At 35.7% G+C, this 24,643-nt stretch overlaps 1 protein-coding gene across 1 annotated transcript in view; it reads left to right on the top strand.

Annotated features, from left to right (window-relative positions):
- The window catches only part of CCDC186 (coiled-coil domain containing 186), a 46,376-nt gene extending 23,524 nt beyond the window's left edge, over window positions 1–22,852 (top strand). The window contains exons 5-16 of the mRNA XM_036829114.1: window positions 1,999–2,211; window positions 3,125–3,244; window positions 6,611–6,715; window positions 7,176–7,274; window positions 7,442–7,528; window positions 9,114–9,256; window positions 12,402–12,657; window positions 13,304–13,493; window positions 14,682–14,762; window positions 16,675–16,885; window positions 18,125–18,344; window positions 19,029–22,852. Coding sequence (XP_036685009.1) covers window positions 1,999–2,211; window positions 3,125–3,244; window positions 6,611–6,715; window positions 7,176–7,274; window positions 7,442–7,528; window positions 9,114–9,256; window positions 12,402–12,657; window positions 13,304–13,493; window positions 14,682–14,762; window positions 16,675–16,885; window positions 18,125–18,344; window positions 19,029–19,112 — 1,809 coding nt within the window. The 3' untranslated portion in view covers window positions 19,113–22,852. The remainder of the gene's footprint in view (window positions 1–1,998; window positions 2,212–3,124; window positions 3,245–6,610; window positions 6,716–7,175; window positions 7,275–7,441; window positions 7,529–9,113; window positions 9,257–12,401; window positions 12,658–13,303; window positions 13,494–14,681; window positions 14,763–16,674; window positions 16,886–18,124; window positions 18,345–19,028) is intronic.
- The last annotated feature ends 1,791 nt before the right edge of the window (window positions 22,853–24,643 follow it).

The raw sequence follows: 24,643 nt of genomic DNA on the forward strand, positions 1-24,643 counted from the left end.
ATACAATTTAATTTAATAAAATTTAAAACACCTTTTATTAAATCCTTCTTTGGCTTCTCTTTGCCTTTAGGATAAAATCTCAAATCATTAGCATGACAAGAGAAGTCCTTCTTCCTTTCAGGATCTGATCTCTACCTCCTTTTCTGTTTTATAACTACTTCCTCTCCACTGCAATCAACACACCAAGTTTAAGCACTACAGAATAATTTAATGTCCTCTAAATGTATCATGCTATTTTATACTTTTAGGCATTTGTGCGTGATAACCACTCTACCTTGAATTCCTTTCCTTGACTGATCCCTTTACTGAATCCTTCAATGTCTAGCTCAAGTATAGCACCTAGTTCAAGTACAAATAGCATCTTTCACCCTTCATGCCAACCCTTCCCAGGGACTGTTAGTATTTTTGTATTTTCAAAGAACTTTGTACATTCATCCACTAGAAATTATTTGTTTTATAATCTTCGTTTATGTGTTGTTCTTACTAGGTAGTGAGCTCTTCCAGGACTTACCATGGCTTATTCTTCATTGTGTTCCCAAAAGCTAATCCATTATCTAAGCATTAAGTTATCATGGAACTGGACTTCTTTTAAAGTTGACATTACCATTAGTTGACTTTTTCTAAGTACAGTTATTCAATTATCTAAAAATCTAGCTAATTCTGTCAGCCAGTTCCATCACGGTTTTTGTCAATCATTTGTCCACAAGCATGTCATCAAATCCTCAGGGATCTCTGCCATCCCTATTCCAGTGTTTTCTTTAATTTCTCTTGAAAATTAGTAGGCTATTTCAATGGGGGGAAAAAAATCCCAATTGGATGATTTTTCAAAGTGCTTATATGTATAGTATTTTGAGTGGTTACTAGATGTGCTTATCAGCTGTAGCAGAACTTCATGAAACATTTTTTGTCAGTCACTTTTCATCAGAGCATAGGAGGTTTTCCCACATTATCCTAATGCTAAACCTACTTCAATTCAGTTATAGTATTAGTTGGAGTTTACCACTAGATGCCATTGAAGATCCTTAAAGTTTAAGGATCCATCTTCTGTAAAATAAGTATGTGCTTCATCATATTTGCAAACTATGAATTTACTTAAATGAAGGGCTATCTGTAGAAGTTTTCATTGTATGAAATTTCACAGTATGGAGTACCAGCTTATAGTTACAGAGAATTTTAAGTTAGTATATAGATAGATGTCACACCTAATCCAATTAGGTATTTCTTATTAAAATGCCAAATACTTTTCATACAGAGGAACTCAGCGATCACTAATTAGCATATTACTTACTTTTTTGTGAGGGAGCTAAGATTATAGATTTTAGAAATTGTCAGCCATAGAGTCAGGATCCTGACAGAAAACAGAAGCTGGTGATTTGGGGAGAATTTCATAAAAGGACTCTCTACAAAGGTATGGGTGAGATTTAGGGAGTCCAGCCTGGGAAAATGCAGGATCTTGGGGCTGCTGGAGGAGCCATTATCACTCTTTGGGCTAAAGGAATAAGGAAATGGTGCAGGTAGTACAACCCAGAGAAGGTAGTTGCATAGAGAGGTCATCTGACAGGAACAGTGTGTGATTCTGGAGGAGCCAGATCTCATTCTCTGCCTACCCTCCTAATCTTCTGCTTAGTGCCTCCTGTTGGCCAAACCCAACTGGCAGTATGAGGGCAAAGAAACTTGTTGATATGGTCCCTGATGGTCACTTTCACAGAGCACAGGGTGGGCTGGGAAAGAGTGGAAAAGTGATCTGAAGGAGTAAACAGAAAACAGCAACCATATTAGCTAAAGGAAGAGGAATAGGAAAGGGAAGAAGCAAATATTAGTGATATTAATTTGTTCATTGTATCATTTCTCTTTTTTAAAATTTCATGACACAGGTCCTGAAAATCTTGTGTAAAAGACCAAAAAATACATTGGTGATATTATAGGAAAATGTTATTTGTTTTAATTAATTTTTATTTGAAAAATATGTTTTATTAATGCTAGATATTTTTTTCAAAGGCCAACAAGAAATGTGAGGAGGCACGCCAGGAAAAAGAAACAATGGTAATGAAGTATGTAAGAGGTGAGAAGGAATCTTTAGACCTTCGAAAGGAAAAAGAGATACTTGAAAAAAAACTTAGAGATGCAAACAAAGAATATGAGAAAAACACTAACAAAATTAAGCAACTTTCTCAGGAGAAAGGACGGTTGCACCAGCTGTATGAAACAAAGGTATAACTTTTGATATTGTATCTTATTTGAAGCTTATTCTCTTTGCTTTTCCTTATTTAATCAGATAATCATAACTTAACATGGTTAAACCACTGTTAAACATAAAGTTGTTTTTCTTAGTTTACCTTCAAAGAATGTGAATGCTTTAATAATTCCAATATCTTGTTACTTAGCTGCAGAAAGTTTTTCCTATGAAAAGATGAGAAACTGACACGTTGTTTATTAGACAGATCTTTTTAAAAACTTTCTTTTAAAATCTGCATGTTGAAGAAATGACTTTGTGCTTCAAAGGAAGATTTTATTTTAGTAAAAGATATAGATGGTGTGTCAAAATGTGAGTAGTTTTTGAGCCAGAAGTATACTTTGACCAGAATCTTAATGTAACACTTACACATCATAGAATAGAATTTATATTTTACTTGTAGAAAAACATGTTCTTACATGCTGTCCAAGGAGATTTAATTAGTGTGCTATTCAGAGTCCTTGCTATTAACTAGCATCCTCATGGCGTGGTCTTGTGTCCAGTAGGTTATCATTTCTTGGTAATCAATGTTATTTTTTATTAATTAACTTTTAGTTCAGGAATGTTGTCATTGTTCTCAAGAATTCTGGCAAAACCAATTTAATTCATATTTCACCTTAATGTCAGCCAGTTGAGAAGAATCAGAAAGGTATGCTTATACTTGCAGCGTACTAGTTGGTTAAAATATAAATGTTAATCATCTTATGTCTATTAATTGGTTTTAGGCTTTTACTGTCCTCTTATGATTTGAACTTTAAGTCAGTTTATAGGCCATAATGTGCTAGCCCTGAATTATAGTGTTATTGCATTGATTATCTTGAGATATAAAAGATACACAAATGATTGGTTGGTTGTTTAAATGAAAAATATGACCTAGTGATATTATTTTAGGAAGGTGAAACTACTAGACTCGTCAGAGAAATAGACAAATTAAAGGAAGATATCAACTCTCACATCATTAAAGTAAAATGGGCACAAAACAAATTAAAAGCAGAAATGGATTCACACAAGGTGAGTACTGTAATACAGTGGAAAAATTATTAGAATCAGTTTTAAGAGCACGTGCAGTAATAGTTATTAATGAGGCATAAAGCTTAGTGACTCCTGTAGGATAGCTTGGGCCTGAATATTTGGTGATTGTGAAAAGATATTTCCTTGCATGATTTACATATTAAATTGGATAGAATGTTGTTTTATCATTCATTGTTTTTAACCCCCCAATGACTTTGTTCTTTAAGCATTTTTAGTGTGCTGTATTTTATATTAAACATTGTCAGGTTCAGGGGGAAGAGGAGAATATGTAGGTTATCAAAATTGAAAGTAAACTCTGGAAATTCTTAAAAAATTATTAGTGATACAATTCTTATAATCAAGAAATATGAATTTTTATTTAAATATAAACATAATAAAGAAAAGTTTCCTTATCTGTTTATTATGAATATAATTCTGTTGGTATTGTGTATAATGAATATCATATTATTAAACAATATAATAAAAAGTGGTGATAAAGGCTGGTACCTGATGCCATAATTTTAAGCACTAACTGAACTGGTATAAGCAGTAATAAAAATCTGAAGATGATAGAATGTGAAGTAAAAAAAAAAAACTTTGAAATATTATTTAAACAAAGCCATGTTATTTATAACAGTTACCACATTTTCAAAAATAGGCTTAATGATATTGTTTAAATTATCATTGGCATCTCTTTAAATAATCCTAAGTTGGTAGAACTGTTAACCTTTGGATATTTGTACATTATAATATCAGAGAAAACTGTAGGGAGAGGTGTCTGTGTTGACAGTGGTCAAAGATAGATTAGAGAATGGTAGGTTTCTGACCTAATCGCTGATCAGCAAATGAGTGTTAGGAAACTATATGGGCAGAGAAAGAACTGCCAGAAGGAGTAGGGGCAACAATCCTTAGGGCTCACACAGGGCTACAAACCATTTAAAATTGTATTTGACACAGGAATCTCTCAATTGCTATGTTTTGAATAAATGAAGTGAGTACCTACTATGTATCAGGCTCTGTTTTAGTTATTGATGATATAGAAGTGGGGGAGAAAACAGATAAAGTTCTGTTCTCTCTCTCTCTCTCCTCCTTCTTGTTGAGCTAATATTCTCATATTTTAAAAAACAATATTTGAAAAAAAAACAATGTTTGAAAAAGCCTTCAAATGTTTATATTTTAAAAATAACACAGTTTTAATGTAAGTCAAATTATTTTTAAAAGACCTGCAACTGAAAGTATGTAAGTAGGCACTTAAGTGTGTGGTAGGTTTATCCAAAAACAAAATGATGTATAAGAAGCGGTGTGTGAAGGATAGATGCAGTTTACATTAAGAGATGACAGGAAAGGCATTCCAAGTGGAGGAACAGCAAGATAAGAGAGAAAAGGGAGATGAATATTTGGTGTTTGGGAAAACCAGCCTAACTAGACACAAGGTTTATGTTAGGTATTCCTTCGTTAATTCAACATTTATGATGTGAACAATTAATATGTGGCAACTGCTGAGCTAGGTGTTATCCAGAAGCTGTATCCTCAATGGGGGAAGCATGTAAGCTACTGGACAACGTATCAGGTGTTACAATCTAGGAATTCCCTGGATTCTATCTATGGGAAGGCAGAATAGCAGCTTCTGCCCCTTTCTGAAGGGAAGCTACTAGGAGGAGATGATACCTAAACTCTCATTTGAAATCCACATGATAGCCCAAATTATGGGACTGGATGGGTACTCTGAAGGAGAACGTTGGAGCTACAGGTTAGGGCTGTACTTGGACAGTCACCACAGGAAGTCTAGCTAGTCAAGGAGACAGCGAAGGCAATGATGAAGTGGGCAAAAACAGGAGTATGTTGTCTTGTAAACATAGGAAGGCTATTCAAAGAGTCAGGAGTGATCAGAACTGGAACAGGTAAGTCAAGAATAAGAAATGAGAAAAAGCAATTGGATTTGATGAGAAAGTAGTCCCTGCAGACCTTCAGAATTGTTATTTTAGGAGAGTAGTTGGGAACAGAAACCAAATTGCAGCATGAATCTGTAAAAAAGTTTTGAATAGATACCTTGGCCATAAACCAAAGAATTGTCTTTTATGTGGGTCTACAAAGAACTGCTTAAACACTTTGCTCTTTTTGTCTTTTCAGGTTAGTAACTTCTAGTGATTTGATGAAAACTCTATCAAATTTAACTTTATTTAATGACTATCAATTAACTGTTCAGGCCACATTTAGTTTTTTGTCAGAAGCATAAAATGTTATTACTAGAATAGTATCTGACTCCAGTGGCAGTGCTAAGACAAGAACTTTCTCTACTGTCTGGTCATTATTCTCACCATTCATCACATCACTATGCCAACCTTGTTGCTGTCTGTAAAGGAGAAACCCAGTTTTCCTTCAGTGTAGGGAAAAATCCAGTTCTCCCTACCGTGGGTTTCTTCCCTTTGTGTCTGTTTTACTTTTACACAGAACACTTCACTTCTGTCACTTCTGGTTACCAATGTGTGAAGGCTTTTCCCCACAACAAGCAATTCTCTGTGATACCAGCTGAGTGGCCTACAACTTAACTCAGTTTTGACACTATCGATCCGGAGATAGTGTCAGATCCCACAGGTTAAAGGCTCAATTCTACAAGACTTCCCCCACCTCCCACTTCAGGCACCAGTCCCAAGCCCAGGTTATCACCTGTGCGTCTGATCAACTGGCTATAGATTGGAGGTTCTAACAACCCCCCCACCTTGGGTTCAAAAATTTGCTACAGTACCACACAGAACTCGGGGAATGAGTACAGTTACATACCTTTACCAGTTTATTAAAGGACATTAAAAAGGGTCAGATGAACAGTCAGATAAAGAGATACATAAGGTGAGGTCTGGGAAGGTCCCAAGTGCAGGAGCTTCTGTCCCTCTGGAGTTAGGGTTTGTCACCTTCCCGATATTGGATGTGTGCACCATCTGGAAGCTCCCCAAGCCTCATACTTTTGTTTTTTTGCGGAGGCTTCATCACATAGGCTTGAGATTGATCATTAACTCCATTTTTACCCTTCTGCCTTCTCAAGGGAATGGGGGACAGGGTTGAAAATTCCAAGCTTCTAACCATGGCTTGGTCTTTCTGGGGACCAGCTGTCATCCAGAAGCCATCCAGGAGTCCAGTCAGAGTCACCTCATTAGAACAAAAGACACTCCTATCACTTGGGAAATTATGAGGATTTCAGGAGCTCTGTGACAGGAACAGAGGTTAAAGACCAGTATTAGAACAAGAGATGCTCCTAATGTTTTTATCACTTAAAAAATTACAAGGGTTTTAGGAGCTCTGTGCCAGGAACTGGGGACAGAGACCAATATATATTTTCTGTCATCTCACATTGTCTTTTTGTCAATGCAGGAAACCAAAGATAAACTCAAAGAAACAACAACAAAATTAACTCAAGCAAAGGAAGAAGCAGATCAAATTCGGAAAAATTGTCAGGATATGATAAAAACATATCAGGTATGCTTAAATTTTTGAATAGATTAGTAACAAATTATGCCAGATATCAGTACTCTTGTTTCATAAATTTTTGTATCTACAATATTCGAAGTGTGGAATAGATTTGGTAGGGCAGCTAAATTAAATACGGGCTATTTCCTAAGTACTTGCAGCTTAAATCGAGATCTTACTAGAGAAGTTTTTAACCAAATAAAAACACTAGAAAACGTTAGAAGAATGAAGAGTACAAGAAAAGGTATAACTTAAAAAAAAAGCCCACTCTATGATGTTATATATGTTAAGTATGCTCTTCTAGTTGGTGCAAAATTGACATATTTAAAATCTTTGAATACAGTCATCAATTTTACATACATGAGCTATGTATGTCACGATGAGGAAACTTAATTGCAAAAGCCTTCTTCACATTTCAAAACATAAAACTTTAAAAATTGTCATACTTTTGTCATTTCTTTCCCATTAGGAATCAGAAGAAATTAAATCAAATGAACTTGATGCCAAGCTTAGAGTCACAAAAGGAGAACTTGAAAAACAAATGCAAGAAAAATCTGACCAGCTAGAAGTGAGTAGCTTTGTTCTTTGTATACCTTGGATGGTATAATATAGAGGAGAGAAGCAACAAGTACTTATTGCCAGCTACTTTTAAGGCCTTCTGGAAGGAGCAAGTAATAAATTTTAGATCTGGTTTAGCATATAATGATTTGTGGTTTCTTTTAAACTTTTTTAAAGATGCATCATGCCAAAATAAAGGAACTAGAAGATCTGAAGAGGACATTTAAGGAGGGCATGGATGAGCTACGAACACTGAGAACAAAGGTAATTTAGTCTTTAGTCGTGACTCCAGAGGAAGGGTAAATATCTTTAATTTTGTACTCATTCTGATTTTTAAATCTTGGGGAAAGGATATTTATATAGAAATATTCCAGAATCAAAGAGTAGCATGTCAATTCCCTAGCAACAAAATTGACTCTTAGAGAAATAAAAGTGTCTTCCATTTCAGTCCCTTTAAAGTGTTTGCCAAACATTCCTGTTTCACAACACATTTGCTTTATCTGTAAGTTATCCTTGGTCCTCTGTTACATGGGCTTTAGAGCTGTGTCAGAAAATAATAGGGACTGCCCTGGTGGCGCAGTGGTTAAGAATCCGCCTGCCAATGCAGGGGACACAGATTTGAGCCCTGGACTGGGAAGATCCCACATGCTGCAGAGCAACTAAGCCCGTGCACCACAGCTGCTGAGCCTGTGCTCTAGAGCCCGTGAGCCACAACTACTGAGCCTGCGTGCCACAACTACTGAGCCTGCGTGCCTAGAGCCTGTGCTCCGCAACAAAGAGAAGCCACCACAATGAGAAGCCCGCGCACCGCAACGAAGAGTAACCCCGCTTGCTGCAACTAGAGAAAGTAGAGAAAGCCTGCACGCAGCAATGAAGACCCAATGCAGCCAAAAATTAATTAATTGATTAATTAATTAATTAATGAAAAAAGAAAAGAAGAAAGAAAATAATAGAAAGCCTTTACGTTTCTCCTAGGTATATTTAATAGTCTTGTATACAGTTTTTTTTTTTAATGTTTGCTTATTTATTTATTTATTTGACTGCGTTGGGTCTTAGTTGCGGCACACAGGATCTTCGTTGCATCATGCAGGATCTTCTGTTGTGGCACGTGGGCTCTTCGTTGCGGCGCGAAGGCTTCTCTCTACTTGTGGCATGTGGGCTCAGTAGTTGCAGCACGCGGGCTCTCTTAGTTGTGGCACATGAGCTCTAGAGCACGCAGGCTAAGTAGTTGTGGTGCACGGGCTTAGGTGCCCTGCGGCATGGGGGATCCTAGTTCCCCGACCAGGGATCGAACCCACATCCCCTGCATTGGAAGGCGGATTCTTAACCACTGGACCACCAAGGAAGTCCCTTGTATACAGTTTTAATTTCTAACAACCTCTTAAATATTTTCCAATGTTATGGTTCTCATTGTAATAATATTTTCCCTTTTAATTAAGTGTGAAATATGTTATCATTATATATCTTTCATTTATTTAGAAATAGGCTTTTAGGTAACCACCTTGAATTTGCGATCACTTAATAATTTTTAAAGTGTCTTTCATGTACCTTTCTATTTGTTCTTCATGCCAGTACTTTGAGGTAGATAGGGAAGGTACATCCTCTTTTCAGATGAGAAAGTGGAGATTCAGCAAAAATGAAGTGGCATGCTAAAACTCCCATGACTAAATCATGAGAAATCTGAAACTGAAACCCAAGACTGTTAACTTCCTATTATATTTTCTTTATGTTAATTATTATTGCTTCAGAATTTAGCTTAGATTATTAATATATAACCACTGTCTGAAATAGCTAATAAAGAACAAGAAAATATTGTTTGTAGTTTAACTTGATTATGATTATTTGATAGGTAAAATGTCTAGAAGATGAACGATTGAGAACAGAAGATGAATTATCAAAATATAAAGAAATTATTAATCGCCAAAAAGCTGAAATTCAGAATTTATTGGACAAAGTGAAAATTGCAGATCAGATACAGGAGCAGCATCAAAGGTATAAAATGAGCAACTTCTGTTTATGCTAATCAACAGGCTTTTTGATTCTATCTCATTTCTGTTTTTAAATGCAATTGGTGCACTAAATAAGAATAATTTTATATTTTACTAGATAAAAAATTTTTAATTCCTGTCTTCATTTGAACTTATTTTGGGTTATCTTTGGAGTTCCCATCACGGCTTCTAAAACTCAAAGTTTATATTCCCTAAACATTGGCAGTAGTTATTTATAAGACAGAATGGATTGCAGTTTTTTATCCGTTCCTTAGCTTTCAAATTCTATTACTTATACACAGTAGTTTTTCTTCTAAAAGGTAGATATGTATCTGTGTCTATATCTTTGCATGTATGTAGCTCAAGGTCAGGAGGTAACATTATTCCTTGGCTTCTTTTCTTTTTTTTCAATAAATTTATTTTATTTATTTTTGGGGGGCTGCTTTGGGTCTTTGTTGCTACACACGGGCTTTCTCTAGTTGCGGTGAGCAGGAGCTACTCTTTGTTGCGGTGCGCGTGCTTCTCATTGTGGTGGCTTCTCTTGTTGCAGAGCACGGGCTCTAGGCATGCGGACTTCAGTAGTTGTGGCGCATGGACTCAGTGGTTGTGGCTCCTGGGCTCTAGAGTTCAGGCTCAGTAGTTGTGGCGCACAGGCTTAGTTGCTCCGCAGCATGTGGGATCTTCCCAGAGCAGGGCTCGAACCTGTGTCCCCTGCATTGGCAGGCGGATTCTTAACCACTGCACCACCAGGGAAGTCCTATTCCTTGGCTTCTTATAAAACCATTTAGCTAAATTCTACTTACGACATTACCTGAGAGAGGCTGGATTCAGGCTGGATCCAGGCTGGATCAAATACCTTCTTTTTCATACCCTACCAACACCCAGGCTGCTGAGTGTTGCTGAAGAAATCTCAACGTCATCCAGATTGGTGCTGCTATAAATTCATGGTTAGCAACCTCAACTGGGAATACTAATGCACCTCCAGTCCTACCGTATGTCCTTAGTCAGAGCCTTCTCCCCATCTTCTTAGCATTATTCCAAACCTTACTGCTTTCTTCACACTTCTGATCTTCCCTCTCACCTTGCTCTTTACTCTTGTCAGGCGATTACCTCTTACTTCACAGAAAAAAAGGGAGCTGTCAGGTGACACTTCTCTCAACCTCTTGCTATCAGTCCTATGAACTTGCCTGCATCTGCAGTCATTTTTCTTTTCCTTCTGTTATTATGGAAGAAATGTTCCTATTCTTTCTGAATCAAATTGTGGTCTCTACTCCTACTGTGGATCCCATGCTCTTCTGCCTTCTCAGGGACTTTCCTTATTATTTCTTCTTTATCCTTTATCTCTTACCTCCCTCTTTTTACTGACTTTTCTTCTTTCTATGTTTAAATGTTATATCTTAAAGACATCAAAACTCCTATGATCTCCTTTCTCCCTTTCTTCACAACCAGAAATGTCTTTCTAGAATCATCTATGCTCGTTCTCCATTTCTTCACATGCTTTGTTCTTCTGTTCCTCTCCATTTATTCTTATTCCCCAGCATTCCATTACAAACTGCTAATGCATCCTTAAATATAGTAGATACTTCCCAGGTTAAGCCTTGCTTGAATTTTCAGTATGGACACACTAAGCCCATTACCTTTCTTGACATGCTCCGTTCTTTTGGCTTCATTTCCTTGTGCTTTCCTGGTGTTCCTCCCCACTTTCTGGCCAATCTTTTCTGTCTTCTTGGCAGCCTTCTCTTTATGTCATAAAGCTGTTTTTTGTTCTTATTTTATTATAACCCTGGGTGATCCTAACTCTTCCAGTAGTGTGCTGCAGGACCTTCAAGTTAATTATCGTCAGCCCTTTTTGCTGAGCTCCAGATACACAAGTATCAAAGACACCTCAAACTTATAATATGTCCAATACTGATTCATATATCTTGTCCACAAATATGCTTCTCTGATGTTCCTGAGATGAATGATGAGTGTGACATCCACATGATTTTCCAACCCAGGAACCTGGGGGTTACCCTTGGCTCTTCTTTCCTTTCCCTCACACATGTAACCAGTCACAAAATATTTTTGCTGCCAACTCTTTCATATCTTTCAAGTCCATTTACTGTTTACATCCCCACTGCTACTACCATTGTCCAAGCCATTATCAGCTCTCATCTGGCAAACTGCCACGGCTTCCAAACTGTTTTGTTTTGTTTTTTTGCTTACTTCCCTTTTAGTCTGTTTCCTACACTGTGGTTAGCATAATCTTTTTTAAAAAGGAAATCTCAAACCTCTCAATGATTTCCCATTGCTTCAAGGATTGCCTAGTGAGTTCAGATGGCTTAACATGGCTTGGAAGATCATTAGTAACCTTGCTTCTCCCTCTGTGCCTTCTCCTTCTTTATTCTGTATTTCAGCAATAGTTGGTTAACAAATGTTAATTAATTGTCTCCTAGGTGCCGAGCCCTGTGTTAAGTGCTAGGATATAGTACTGTCCTTATCCTCATCAGTATTGAACATCTGTTTGTTAGTACCAACAAGAAGTCATTCTCTTGTTCCCTTCCCAGCTTTGCACATACTCTTTCCTCTACCTGGAACATATTTTGTTTTCCTACTCACTGTTACTTTTCCTTTAGCTCAGGAATTAGCTAACTATGGCCCAGAAGCCAAATCCAGCTCACTGCCTCTGTTTGTCAATAAACTTTTTTTTGGGAACATAGCCACTCTCATTCCTTTATGTATTATGTGTGGCTGCTTTCACACTACAGTGGCAGAGTTAAACAGTTGCAACAAAGGCCATATGCTCCAGAAGCCTACATTGTTTACTGTGTGGGCCTTTTATAGGAAAAGTTTGCTAACCCTTTAAATATTAGTTTACTCATCACTTACACTAGCTTAGGTGACCCACTCTGTGCTTTCATCATCAAAAATGGTTTTTCACACTACTTGCCTAAAAGCTCTTTGAAAGCAGGGGCCATGTCAGTCTTGCTTATGTATATTCCCAGCTCTTAGTTCCTAGCATATATTAGGCATGCATAGTAATCCAAATAAATATTTGGATGAATGAATAAAAGTACCTTCATAAAGCATTTCATTCAATGAAAATTCTCAAACCATTAATGTCTTTTAATAGTTTAATTTTTTTCTTAAATATAAACTTTGTTTTTTAGAGGTAAACAAGAAATTGAAAATTTGAAGGAAGAAGTGGAGAGTCTTAATTCTTTGATTAATGACCTACAAAAAGACATCGAAGGCAGTAGGAAAAGAGAATCTGAGCTACTACTGTTTACAGAAAAGCTCACTAGTAAGAATGCACAACTTCAATCTGAATCCAATTCTTTGCAGTCACAGTTTGATAAACTTTCCTGTAGTGAAAGTCAGTTACAAAGCCAATGTGAACACATGAAACAGACAAATATTAATTTGGTAAGTATAAGTGTACATTTAACTTTTAAAGCAACATAGCAAGAAGCACAAATTAAATTTCCCTAAAAGCATAAACTTAATGGTAGTTGATTAAACTCTTTTTTTTTGGCACTGACTTTCTGATAATTTCAAATCCTATGAGAAATGTCAGTTTTTCCTTTCAACTTATGCAGTTTATAATAAAAATGTTTCCCTAACATGGTTAGGAAGAAATACTTCACTTCTGAAAGTAAGAAAACCAGGGTTTTTGTCATTCCTAACTGGATTTACTATATATTTCTTAAAAGGGCTTTAAATTTCTATATTTTTATAGCTTAAAAATGGTTTAATATTTCCAAGTAGTGAGAGTATCTTCAGGTTACTCATAAAAATTATTTGAGACTTTAGTCCAGACATAGAGACCTGAAAAAAAAAATACAGAGACCTGTATCACATGTTGTTTTACATGTATAGAATGGCAGATGCATTAATATATCCCCCTGCGTTACTGTATAAAGAATTTGAGGAGCTCAGTAAACAAAACCTGATAAGGAGTGATGACAGAAGAATTTACTGTGAAAGACCTTGTATTTTTAAGGTTTTAAACTGTGAGCAGTAATTGAAACAGATATTAAAGTTGGTATTTTTTATCGTATTTAATATTTAGGAAAGTAGATTGTTAAAAGAAGAAGAACTGCGAAAAGAGGAAGTCCAGACTCTGCAAGCTGAACTCACTTGTAGACAAACTGAAGTTAAAGCATTGAGTACCCAGGTTGAAGAATTAAAAGATGAGTTAGTAACTCAAAGACGTAAACATGCCTCTAGTGTCAAGGATCTTACCAAACAACTTCAGCAAGGTATAAAATTCTTCTACACTTAGACCTTGAATGTTTTTGTTTCTTCTCATTGTTAAGGATTTACAGAAAAAATATATTTTACTTCAGTTTCTCCCACATTGATTAGAGCTGTATGTTCTTTTTAATGTATTAATGTTAATAAACCACATGGCTGACCTTCTTGTAGTTCCATGAATAGTTTATAGCATGTTCTATGTTAAAAGACATTTATTCACAGAACCATGAAATGTAATAATTGGGAAAGTACCTTACCAGGGCAGTAGTGTCTAGACTTTGTTGATCACGTACTGCTGTCAATAAAAAAGTATTTAAGTATTTGTTCTCCAATTTGTAACTAGTTATTTGTAAATTTTAAACATGTATTACTCTAGTTTATGCACATTAGAAAAACATGAAAAATACAAATTTAAAAAGATTAGATTAAATATAAGTATAAATAGAGTTCTGATATTTTCTCCCTACCCTTGTCTGTGAGTTGTTTTGTGCAGCATCTAGGGTACCTGCCCCCACCTTGTAGACCTCCCACTTAGAAATCATTGAACCCTCACCCTTAATCTTAGGGGAAACAGATCCAGAAAGGTTATAAATTACCTGAACACAACAATTAACATCTAGAACTGGAACCCAGATTTCTTACATTTAAAAATTCATACAAATTGGGAGTCTGTGCTATGTGATTGGATACAAAGATGAATAAGAGATGTATTCTGACATCCTATTCTCTACTATTCCCCACTGCTTTATTTGTATTAAAATAGGGTGAAATATAGTAATATGGTAAAAGAGACTTAGCATTTACTTAATATAAATATATTCAGATATTTGCCGTAAGAATTTAGTTTGTTTTCATAGATATGATTGAAGGGAAATTTGGGGGAAATTTTTGGTACTGTAGAGCTCCTCGAAATCTTTCAGGACTCCAAAAGTTAGGTTCTGTGTACCTAAGTGATGCCAGTATCAGTTGTTATCATAATGTTGTTTCCATATGTTTTGTATATGACCTGTACATTTCTAGATGTCATTTTATATGAATGACCCTACAGCCCTCCTTTCGAAAGTACATATTCAAGAAATTTCTCTTGTTGTTTATGCCATTTTGGCCTAAGTGATTTTAGCGATTAAAATCAGAGATAGTGGGGGCCAATGGTCATGACAGTTGTCACAAGTAATCCTTTCTTTTTCCTGCAGCACGAAGAAAGTTAGATCAGGTTGAGAATGGAAGCTATGATAAAGAAGTCAGCAGCATGGGAAGTCGTTCTAGTTCATCAGGTGAAAAACTAATGGTTTTACAGTTGTTTTTTAGTGATTGATTATAAAAAGAAATAGCATTTTTCGGGAATTCCCTGGTGGTCCAGTGGTTAGGGCTCTGTGCTTTCACTACCGAGGGTGCGGGTTCAATCCCTGGTCAGGGAACTAAGATCCCACAAGCCGCAGCACAGCCAAAAAAAAAAGGAAAAGAAATAGGATTTTTTGTTTTAAAAAGTATCGATATGCTTTTCTTTAATTTTGAATTATAAAAAGTAGTAGTTGTACATAATTATGTTGTAAAAAATATTTCCAGTTAAATGTTTAAGTTTAATCATTAGACAGGGTTTCAAGTTTGTCATGGGGTTCTATACCATCTGTCTCCCTACCTCCTTTTCCTTACCTGCTTCTTTATTCTGTGCAACAGTTTACTCTTCCATTTTAAAATTCAGATTTGTATCCATCTATAGAGAGATTTGGTATAGTATGCTCTTTCTTTTTCTTTTAATTTTATATTACTTTTAACACCTGAGAGCTAATGAAATGGTCATCATTATATATCAGATTTTATATATATATATGTGTGTGTGTGTGTGTGTTTGCGTTTGTGTGTCCTGGAATGCCAGGAACCGTGCTAAATGTTTTAAACATATCATTTACTCACAGAACAGCCATGTGAAATAAGTGTTGTATTCCCATTTTACAGATGGGGAAACTTAAGATTCGTAGTGTTTGCATGACTTTTCCAAAATCCACAGTAACAGAACTCTCAGGCTCTTGAGTCTGCACGCCACTACATTATACTGCCTCCCAGGAGTTGCACATTAGGGGAAAAAACATCATCAACTGTTACAATAGTGGGAAAATTGTGTAGTAGAAAGAACATGGGTTTGAGGTTACACATGGGTATTTAGATCCCAGCTCTACCATTTATTTGTGCATGACCTTGGATAAGATATATTACTTGTCTTAAATCTACACAATAGGGTTGGGAAAAAAATGTGTCTTTGTAGGTTAAAAAGGATTAGAAATTCTTCTCAGATGATATTGGTAAAAATAATAGCTAACATTTACTTAGTGCATACTATATATGCTGTTCATGCACTTCAGACATGTTAACTAATTTAAATGAGGATAACAGTCCTATGAGGCAAATCATATTATGATTCACATTTTGAGATGAAGTGACCTTGATACAGAGAGTTAACTTGTCCAAAGTCACACAGCTAGAAAGTGGAGAAGTAAGATTTGAACCTAGGCAGACTGGCTCCAGAGCTTAACCCACTGGCTATATTCTGTCTTCTGTCTTTATCTGTGTCTGTCTCAGTTTAATTTTGGTGTCACTTCAGACTTGTTTTTCTGACTTTTCTGGAGTTTCTCGTTTCTCTATTGCACTTACTCATTCTATTCCTGAGAGACATACTAGACCCTTCTTCCTTTCCTTCCTTCCTCCCTTCCTCCCTCTCCTCCCTCCCTTCCTCCCTTCCTTATTTATGGCTGCGTTGGGTCTTCATTTTTGCGCACAGGCTTTCTCTAGTTGCGGTGAGTAGGGGCTACTCATTGTTGTGGTGCACTGGCTTCTCATTGTGGTGGCTTCTCTTGTTGCGGAGCACAGGCTCTAGGCGCGCGGGCTTCAGTAGTTTTGGTGCACAGGCTTAGTTGCTCTGCGGCCTGTGGGATCTTCCCGGACCAGGGCTTGAACCCATGTCCCCTGCGTTGGCAGGCAGATTCTTAACCACTGCGCCACCAGGGAAGCCCTAGATCCTTCTTTCTATCATCAATGTATTCAGAAACAAGAACTCAGGTCAGGTATGACTTGTGTTCTGTATCCAACTCTGTTAAATTGAATATATGAAAATGATAATAGAAGAAATAATATATGAGATTAGAGTTGACTCCAGACTAAGTACAATAAGTGGATTTTGTTTGTCTTCAGGGTCCCTCAATGCTCGAAGCAGTGCAGAAGATCGATCTCCAGAAAATACTGGGTCGTCAGTAGCTGTGGATAACTTTCCAGAAGTAGACAAGGCCATGCTGATTGAGAGGATAGTAAGGCTGCAAAAGGCACATGCTCGGAAAAATGAAAAGATAGAATTTATGGAGGATCACATCAAACAACTGGTGGAAGAAATTAGGAAAAAAACAAAGTATGTATTATTATGGTACTGTAATCTGTGTTCAAAATACCATTATTCACATGGTAAAGTTATTGTGTTCAAAATTAATCATATCAAGAGCCTTTCTTTCAAAAAATAGTTCTTAAAACTAAAGTCATTCGGTTCCCAATCTTTTGTTGATCACTTATTTATGTTCTAGGTTTTGGGACTACAGACATGAAAGAAAACACAGGTCTTTCCTTTAAGGTGATACAGAGTTCAGTAGTCACTGATTTTTTAAGATACTAAAATACCTTTGGACTTAAAAACAGTGCTCTACTTAGCTTTTTATTTTCAAGACGGTGGTTTTAAGAGATAATGGGGTTGTGGATTATCATTCCTGTTGGGCAGGACATAGTGAGATATTATTGGGCATCTACTAAATATAGTAGAGAAATATAAATATAAGGCACTGTGCCTGTGACTTAATATCTCATTGATTTCTTAAAACTACCCAGGGAGAGAATGAGTCCTCTAGTTCAGGGGTCCCCAACACCCGGTAATGCAAGCTCCCCATCGCTCGCATTACTACCTGAACCAGCCCACCCCACCCCCCCAGGCCGTGGAAGAATTGTCTTGCACGAAACTGGTCCCTGGTGCCAAAAAGGTTGGGGACCACTGTGTCTAATTTGACAGGTTAATTAACTGGGGCTCAGGTCAAATTACTAAATGTTCCAGACTCACCACTCATCCTGTAAGTGACAGACCAAGAGTTGGAAATCCAAACCCAGCTCTGACTGACTCCAGAGCCTGTGCTGGGCCAAATTCCTCTCACAGATACCATATTCATTTAAGTAATATTGTGGGTCTTTACCCATGACTTAAAAATTTTTATTTTGAAATAATTTTAGACTTAGAGAAAAATTTGCCCATGACTTTTAAACGAAAAAGAGTAAGACACAGTTTTAAGTTTAATGACAGGAAAATAGAAAATATTAACTGAAACTGGAACAATAAATTGCTCACATATTTTGATTTAAAGTAATAAGGAAAAAATAGAAAAGCAATGTTTATGTATCTTTAATCTAAATACCGTGTTAGAACAAAAATGGGATTAAGAAACCATCTGAATAAGGAAAACCCCTTTATTTTCTAATATAGTTCTGTTATTAACTAATAGATAATTACTTTATGCTAATCATCTTTAAGCTTATGATTACTCGACTTTTGCAAGTTACAGTGTTTGTAATTCTGCAAGGCCATAACTGATAGTGTCGTTTTATTTTGCAGAATAATTCAGAGTTACATTTTACGAGAAGAATCAGGCACACTTTCTTCAGAGGCATCTGATTTTAACAAAGTCCATTTAAGTAGACGGGGTGGCATCATGGCTTCTTTGTACACATCCCATCCAGCTGATAGTGGATTAACATTGGAACTCTCTTTGGAGATCAACCGAAAACTACAGGCTGTTTTGGAGGATACGTTATTGAAAAATATTACTTTGAAGGTATTTGTATTTCTCATTCACTTACCAACCAATAAACATGGCAAAAATGGTGCCTCTTTCATAGTTCGATCCAACACATGGATGGACTATTTCTGTAATGCAGGGTAGCCATTTTTTCCATAGATAAAATTTTGTGTTTTTCTCTTTTTGAAAAGTACAATTTTTAAAATTAGCAGGAAAGAAAGAAACAGCAAGAAAATCAGTTTAGCTGTTGGATAGACGCTAAGATGAGTCATTTACTGAGTCATTTACTTTGCAATGGGTGGCCTTTGACATATATTACAATTAGTTATAATTGATTACTGAGACTTTAAGATTGAGGCATTTATTTTCTAATGTATTCCAGCTTTATTTTATTTTTTGCAGCTATTATCTGACCCAGTTATTCTATCTGTGCTGTTTGGGCCTTGATGGTTAGTAATGGATTTAAAAAATAATTTTTTTAATCTGGTAATATTTTTAGGCACTAAAATTTGCTATAGCTTCAGTAAAAAGAGTGTCTGACTCTGAAGTGTACAGGATTACTTTACTGAAAACAGCCGTGTGCCTAGTTTATCTCACATGGCATTTAAGACTGTCACCGTTTCAGTTCAGAATTTAGGCAAAAATAGTTCAAACTGAATCTTTTTACTTATTATACTTAGTAGTTCTGTTTTTTTTCCCCTCTTTTTCCAATTGTTAAAGGAAAATCTGCAAACACTTGGAACAGAAATAGAACGTCTTATTAAACACCAGCATGAGCTAGAACAGAGGACGAAGAAAACCTAACACAAAGTTCTTCCTCAGTAAACAGACAAAAGCTACACAAGGAGCAGGTGCCATTGCCCAGTATTGTTGGAAACTTTTCCCTGCTTTGTGTGTCAGCCAGTAAAAAATTTGTTTTGCTTCATCTGTATAAAAAAGTACCTTTTTACAATACAAATGCATTGCTGTGTATACTGTAAGAATGTAAGCTTTGATGAAACTTGTTTTTGTGTGGTGACAGCCTGTCATTGAATCAGAACAACTTATTTAATTTGCTGATAGTCATATGAAGTGCTGAACATTATGACAAGGGCTTTTGAAAACCCCTTCTCCATACTTCTTCCCTTTAAAATATATAATGTCAAAAATGATTTCACTTTTTAAAATTATGCATGAAAGGACAGGTGTTAATCATTCAGTAATATGCTATTTCTCCAACATGAAGAAAACTAAAGAAGTGATAAAAACTCGTTTTGACATTCTAATATAACATTTGCTTGTGTGTTAGGGATGCCAGTGAGTTCTTAAACCATTTGATTTTAATGGAAGCTAATAGGAAAGCTAGCTTTTGGTAACTAGCAATGATCAGGTATTGTATGCCCTGTCAGGTTTCCTTATTTGTGCTAGGTACATTTTTTTCAGATTCGAATTGAGTTAATAGTTGAGTTTTTTAAATCTCCAGTTACATAAAATATGATTTTAAATAACCTGCTCATTTAGAGAATTCCTGTGGACTTCAGTTATTTTTTAAAATGTGAAATGGATTAGTCTCATTAGAACAGAGAGATGAATAATGAATTCTTTGAAACTGAAATACTTTAGTTTTACTGACATCAAGTATAAAGATAAATTTAAGATATTTATAAAGAACCAGTTCCCAAGAGAATCCAGCATATGGCACTGTTAACCATTTTATCTGTGCACCATTCTTTACTGTTGGTATAATTATATATTATAGTGAGGTGATCTTACAGTCCCCAGATATGATGTGTTTGGTATATTTATTTAAAATACAAAATAATTACATCTCCGTAGCCAAAGGAATTTTAGAACCAAATTTATGTATCCTGTTGGATTTTTACAATATTTATGATGTACACTTAAATGTTGACAGTCATAGTATCAGTATTTCTGTCATTGAATTTTTTTCTCACCTCTTATAATTTCTCACTTATTTTAATTTCTGTGTGTGGTTTTTCACATTTCATTATATTCAGATAATTTCTGTAGTAGATACCTTGGCACATACACAGGTGTTGCAGCAAGCCTCATTTTCGTTTTGGATTTTCGCAACCTTCTTTCTCCCCTTAAGAGAAGTAAGCTTTGCGGTGATGGATTAAAAGCCTTTAAAGAATTGTGTGGCTTTAAAAGTTGGGCGGGGCTTATGGTGGCAATTTCCCTTTAATGTGTTTTAACTTTTTTTTAAAATCAACATTGCTTTAAAAGATCAGTTACTAAGGATTAGATAATTCAATGCAGCATTTTTTCTGTATATTGAGTTATATGTTGTCATCCAAAAACAAAATCTTTTCACTTCAGAATGGAAATACAAGTCCAGAAACATTTTATATTTAAAATAGCTATAAAAGTTTTAACCTTACCATAATGTATCTTGTTCTTTTTACCAGTGATAATTTATCAAAATAAAGAAATGAGGGTAAGTGCAATCACATCTGAATTATTTTCGTAGTTGTTTTTGACAATACTATTGATACTCCCAAAGACTATTTAGAGTAGTCAACATAACTAAATTTTTACAGCTTCTTATGTGATATAGATTCATACACTACAGTATTTGTTTTTTTCCTCCCAAGACACAAATTTATTAATGGAGACCAAATAGTGGTCAGAACCATAGTATTCTATGTCTATACACCTTAAAAATATATATACATTTTTTGCATACATATATTACATATGAAAATGAAACATTCCAATATTAACATTTGTGCCAGCATTCATTTAGAGAAGTTTAATGGTTAAACAATTTTAGAAGAATGTAATTATAAACCATATTTTGACTTATTATTACTTTTCGCACCCATAAATGTATGGAACTGTGGAAAACTTGAAGAAAATGCTTTATTTTCCTTTTGCTCTTTAGTTTCTACTATATCCTTTTGTATATGGATCAGGACTGAGCAAAGTGTGTACAAAAATGTGCATTTATCAGCTCCCTCTCTCTAAACTGATTCACAAACAGATTCTGATGTAAGCATTTAGAGGGCCTTCTACCCTTACTGTACTGAATATATGGAGAGAAGAATGGGGTGTCTAGAAAAGGAAAATAGTCTGGATAAACTTGAGATCTAGGAGAAATTTTGTTTTATGTGTTTATTATTAATTGAACACATCAAATGCTGTTTTTGTTAGCACTATTTTGGTTTCTTTGAGCAGGAAGTGATTTTTGTGTGTGTGTGTATATATATGTATACACTTCACTAGGTTTTAATTTTAAAGTGAATACTTGCTGTGACTCCCTTTTTCCCATACCACTTCAAACGTTAGCCTGATAAGTTTTAAGGATTGAAAATGGTGGGTTTGGGCAGAAGAATGAGTTTAAACTTTAGTGGTTTTTTTTTTTTTTTTAAACTTTCTATCCATAACCATTTAAAGCAGATTATCTTGAAATTAAATTTTGTCAGGCTACCAACATGTTATTTATTCATGTAATAAACACAGTTATTAGAAACCTCTTATTGCCAGGCACCATACAGGGTATCATCATTATACTGATAGACCAGACAGGGCAATTCCTGTCTTTACGGAGCTTATGGTCTAGTGAAAACAGCTGGGAGGCAGTAGGAGCAGCTCTTTAAGCCTCTGCAGCTCACAACCAGCCCCTGTTGGAAGAGGGTTAATTCACTTGTGCAAGTATGTGACCCAGAAGTCTCACTCTGGCGTGAAGCTTTGGGAAATGAATCCTTGCTGAGGTACACTGAGAGCAGATTGCTGTTTTCGTGGTGGTTCTGCACATTCCTAACTTTTTTTCACAGCTTGATGTTTAATTATTCTTTAAGAAGAAGGAAAAAAAAATCCAAAGACTATAAAATGGTATTTGATTTTTGCCATTTTAGTAAATTATTAATGTCTCCTTGATGCTCATAAAGATGAATCTAATCACATTGTCATGCATATTTCCAAACTTTGTTTTACAGTATACTCTAAAGACTTTTACATATAATTTTAGGCCAAGATTTACCAGTAGAAGGAAAAAAGCACTAGAAACCATTAATATTGTAAATGTTATATATGCTACCGTGGTGAAAATATTTTTATCAATCATGTTATTCCATATCATTAATTTGCCTTATGGATGCTGAGTCCAGTGGTCTATCTTCCAGTAACCTTTTTAAAACAAAACAATTCTTTTTTGACACTAAGATTGTTAATTTTTAACACCAGTTGGTGGCACTAGAAACCTGAAAATTTTCAAGGCTGAACAAGAGAAGATAATCAAAAGAGAATCCAAACAAAGAATTTTCAGGGAAATAAATGAGAAATATAATTGTATATTAAAGATGTATTTTTCTTCTGGAATGAAATTCTTTTTTAAAATGCATATGGCTGTCCATTTTGACTATGATGAAACTTGTTTACCTTCCAAAGTTCATATATATATATATGTGTGCATTGTACAGATAATCTTTAGTTTGATTATACTGTTCATTTTGTAAATATGTTTCTGTATAAAATGAATCTTTTCAAGAGAATTTTATGTATATATTGTACTTATTAAATAGGTAATGCCTATTTACCAAGTTGTATTTTACTGGCATCTTTGATTATTTATTTACGCACACCACTTGCTAACAGACTGATTCTCCAGACTTGGCAAAACCTGATTCAGATTGCTTGAATTTTCTTTTTTAAACCAGATTAAGAATTTTTGCTTTCCATTTTTGTCTTTACTGATTACCATTAAAAGTCAGTGAACAATAGTAAGCAAATTGAATGCCACGTTGTATTTTAAATTTTTGTTTAAATTATTGATAGCAAAATTTGGCCTTTTATAAAAGGCCTTTTATACATGCCTATGTGAAAATTTCTCATTGAACTTGACAAGCCAGTAATAAATTCAGATTTTCCACAAAATTATGGAACTTACTTGCCCAAATTATCCAGCTTTAACAATAAAGATCTAATACGTTCAATAAAAAGATATTGAAATGGCATTAATTTCATGAAGGTAACGTGTATGATGGATATTTCACATCACAATGTGTTGTTTTCCATTTCTCTTAACAGTTCAAGTACACAGATTATGCAACATTCCTTAAAGAGTTTACTATTGGAAAGAATCCCCTGAAATCAGGATCCTTGGAATAAAGGTAAAATTAATAGAATAGAGGAAGCTTTCCTGACATCCTTAATAGTCTGCGTTCGGCGGCTTGTAGATTTGTTTGCAAGAGAAAGGAATATATAAAAGAAGAGGGTGAGTTATTGGAAGAGTATTGGCTTACGGTTCTTAACTTCAGTGTGACCCGCAGTCATAAAAGACCGTTCCAACAAACTTAAATCCAAGTCTGTTTTTTCTTAATAAAGTTTGCTTCAATCAATGAGTGTAGAATGAATGCGCACTTCTTCAGGACCAGCAACTTGGGAGGATGCCTCCGGCTGACCAGTGCTAATGCTGGTTTAATGATTCTGAGAACAGTGTGACCAGACTTGATGTCCCTGCCCCTGCAGAGATGCACCATTAATTCCTAAGTTACATTTGAGACTTGATTCTTATTTTTTAAAAGAAGCATCCACTTAAGTAGTTTTCTATTTCTGAGGAATTTTCAGCCTTTAAATTGTCCAAAGGCCATACTTCTTGCCAGTCAGACTTGACAGTCTGCCCCCTAATTGTACTTCAAAAAAAAGGATACGATGTTAGACCTGAGAGGAAAATCTCTACCATTTAACCCAGTGCAAAAAGAGTTCTATTGAAAGTTTAGGATTCACTGAAATAAGAAAACTTAGCTTGTTGATAGTCAACTTCTAGTTACATTTACTTGGGAACTATATTAAATACTAGAATGGCTTTCCACATCATCCATTTCACTGTGTAGTTTTTGCTTTTAATAACTAATTAGAGGCCCAAGGGCAGGAAATTGTGTGTATGTGTTTTCAGCATCCTTATGCTTTACTTGTTCCAAGAAATAGCAGTTAAACCTGCCACAGTAGCTTTTGTTTCTTTGGCAGTTTCTTCTTCATGAAGTCTGACCAGGGAAGATACCCCCAAATGCCCACTGCCTCTGATGCCCTTGATCTAGTCTGCCCGCCCGCATGAAACACTTTCAGCTCTATTCCCACCAGAGCCCCCATAGATCCTATCTCCCCCAAAATACAGGTCCCTAGGAGTCCATGCTAACGGAGGCTGTTGCTTTGGGCTCTCAACTGGCTTCTTCCTGGATTTTGTGTTTTGTTTTTGGGTTAATTTGGGGCAAGCCTGGAGGGGTTGGAAGGAGACCCTGCTGGGACTTGCAGGCCGAGAAGAGTCTGTTCCTGGCTTTCCTAACTGAAATTCAGAACCCACTTTCTTATAGAAATCGTATTTTGAAACAGTGACT

This window comes from Balaenoptera musculus, chromosome 16, assembly GCF_009873245.2.
Source record: "Balaenoptera musculus isolate JJ_BM4_2016_0621 chromosome 16, mBalMus1.pri.v3, whole genome shotgun sequence".
NCBI lineage: Eukaryota > Metazoa > Chordata > Mammalia > Artiodactyla > Balaenopteridae > Balaenoptera > Balaenoptera musculus.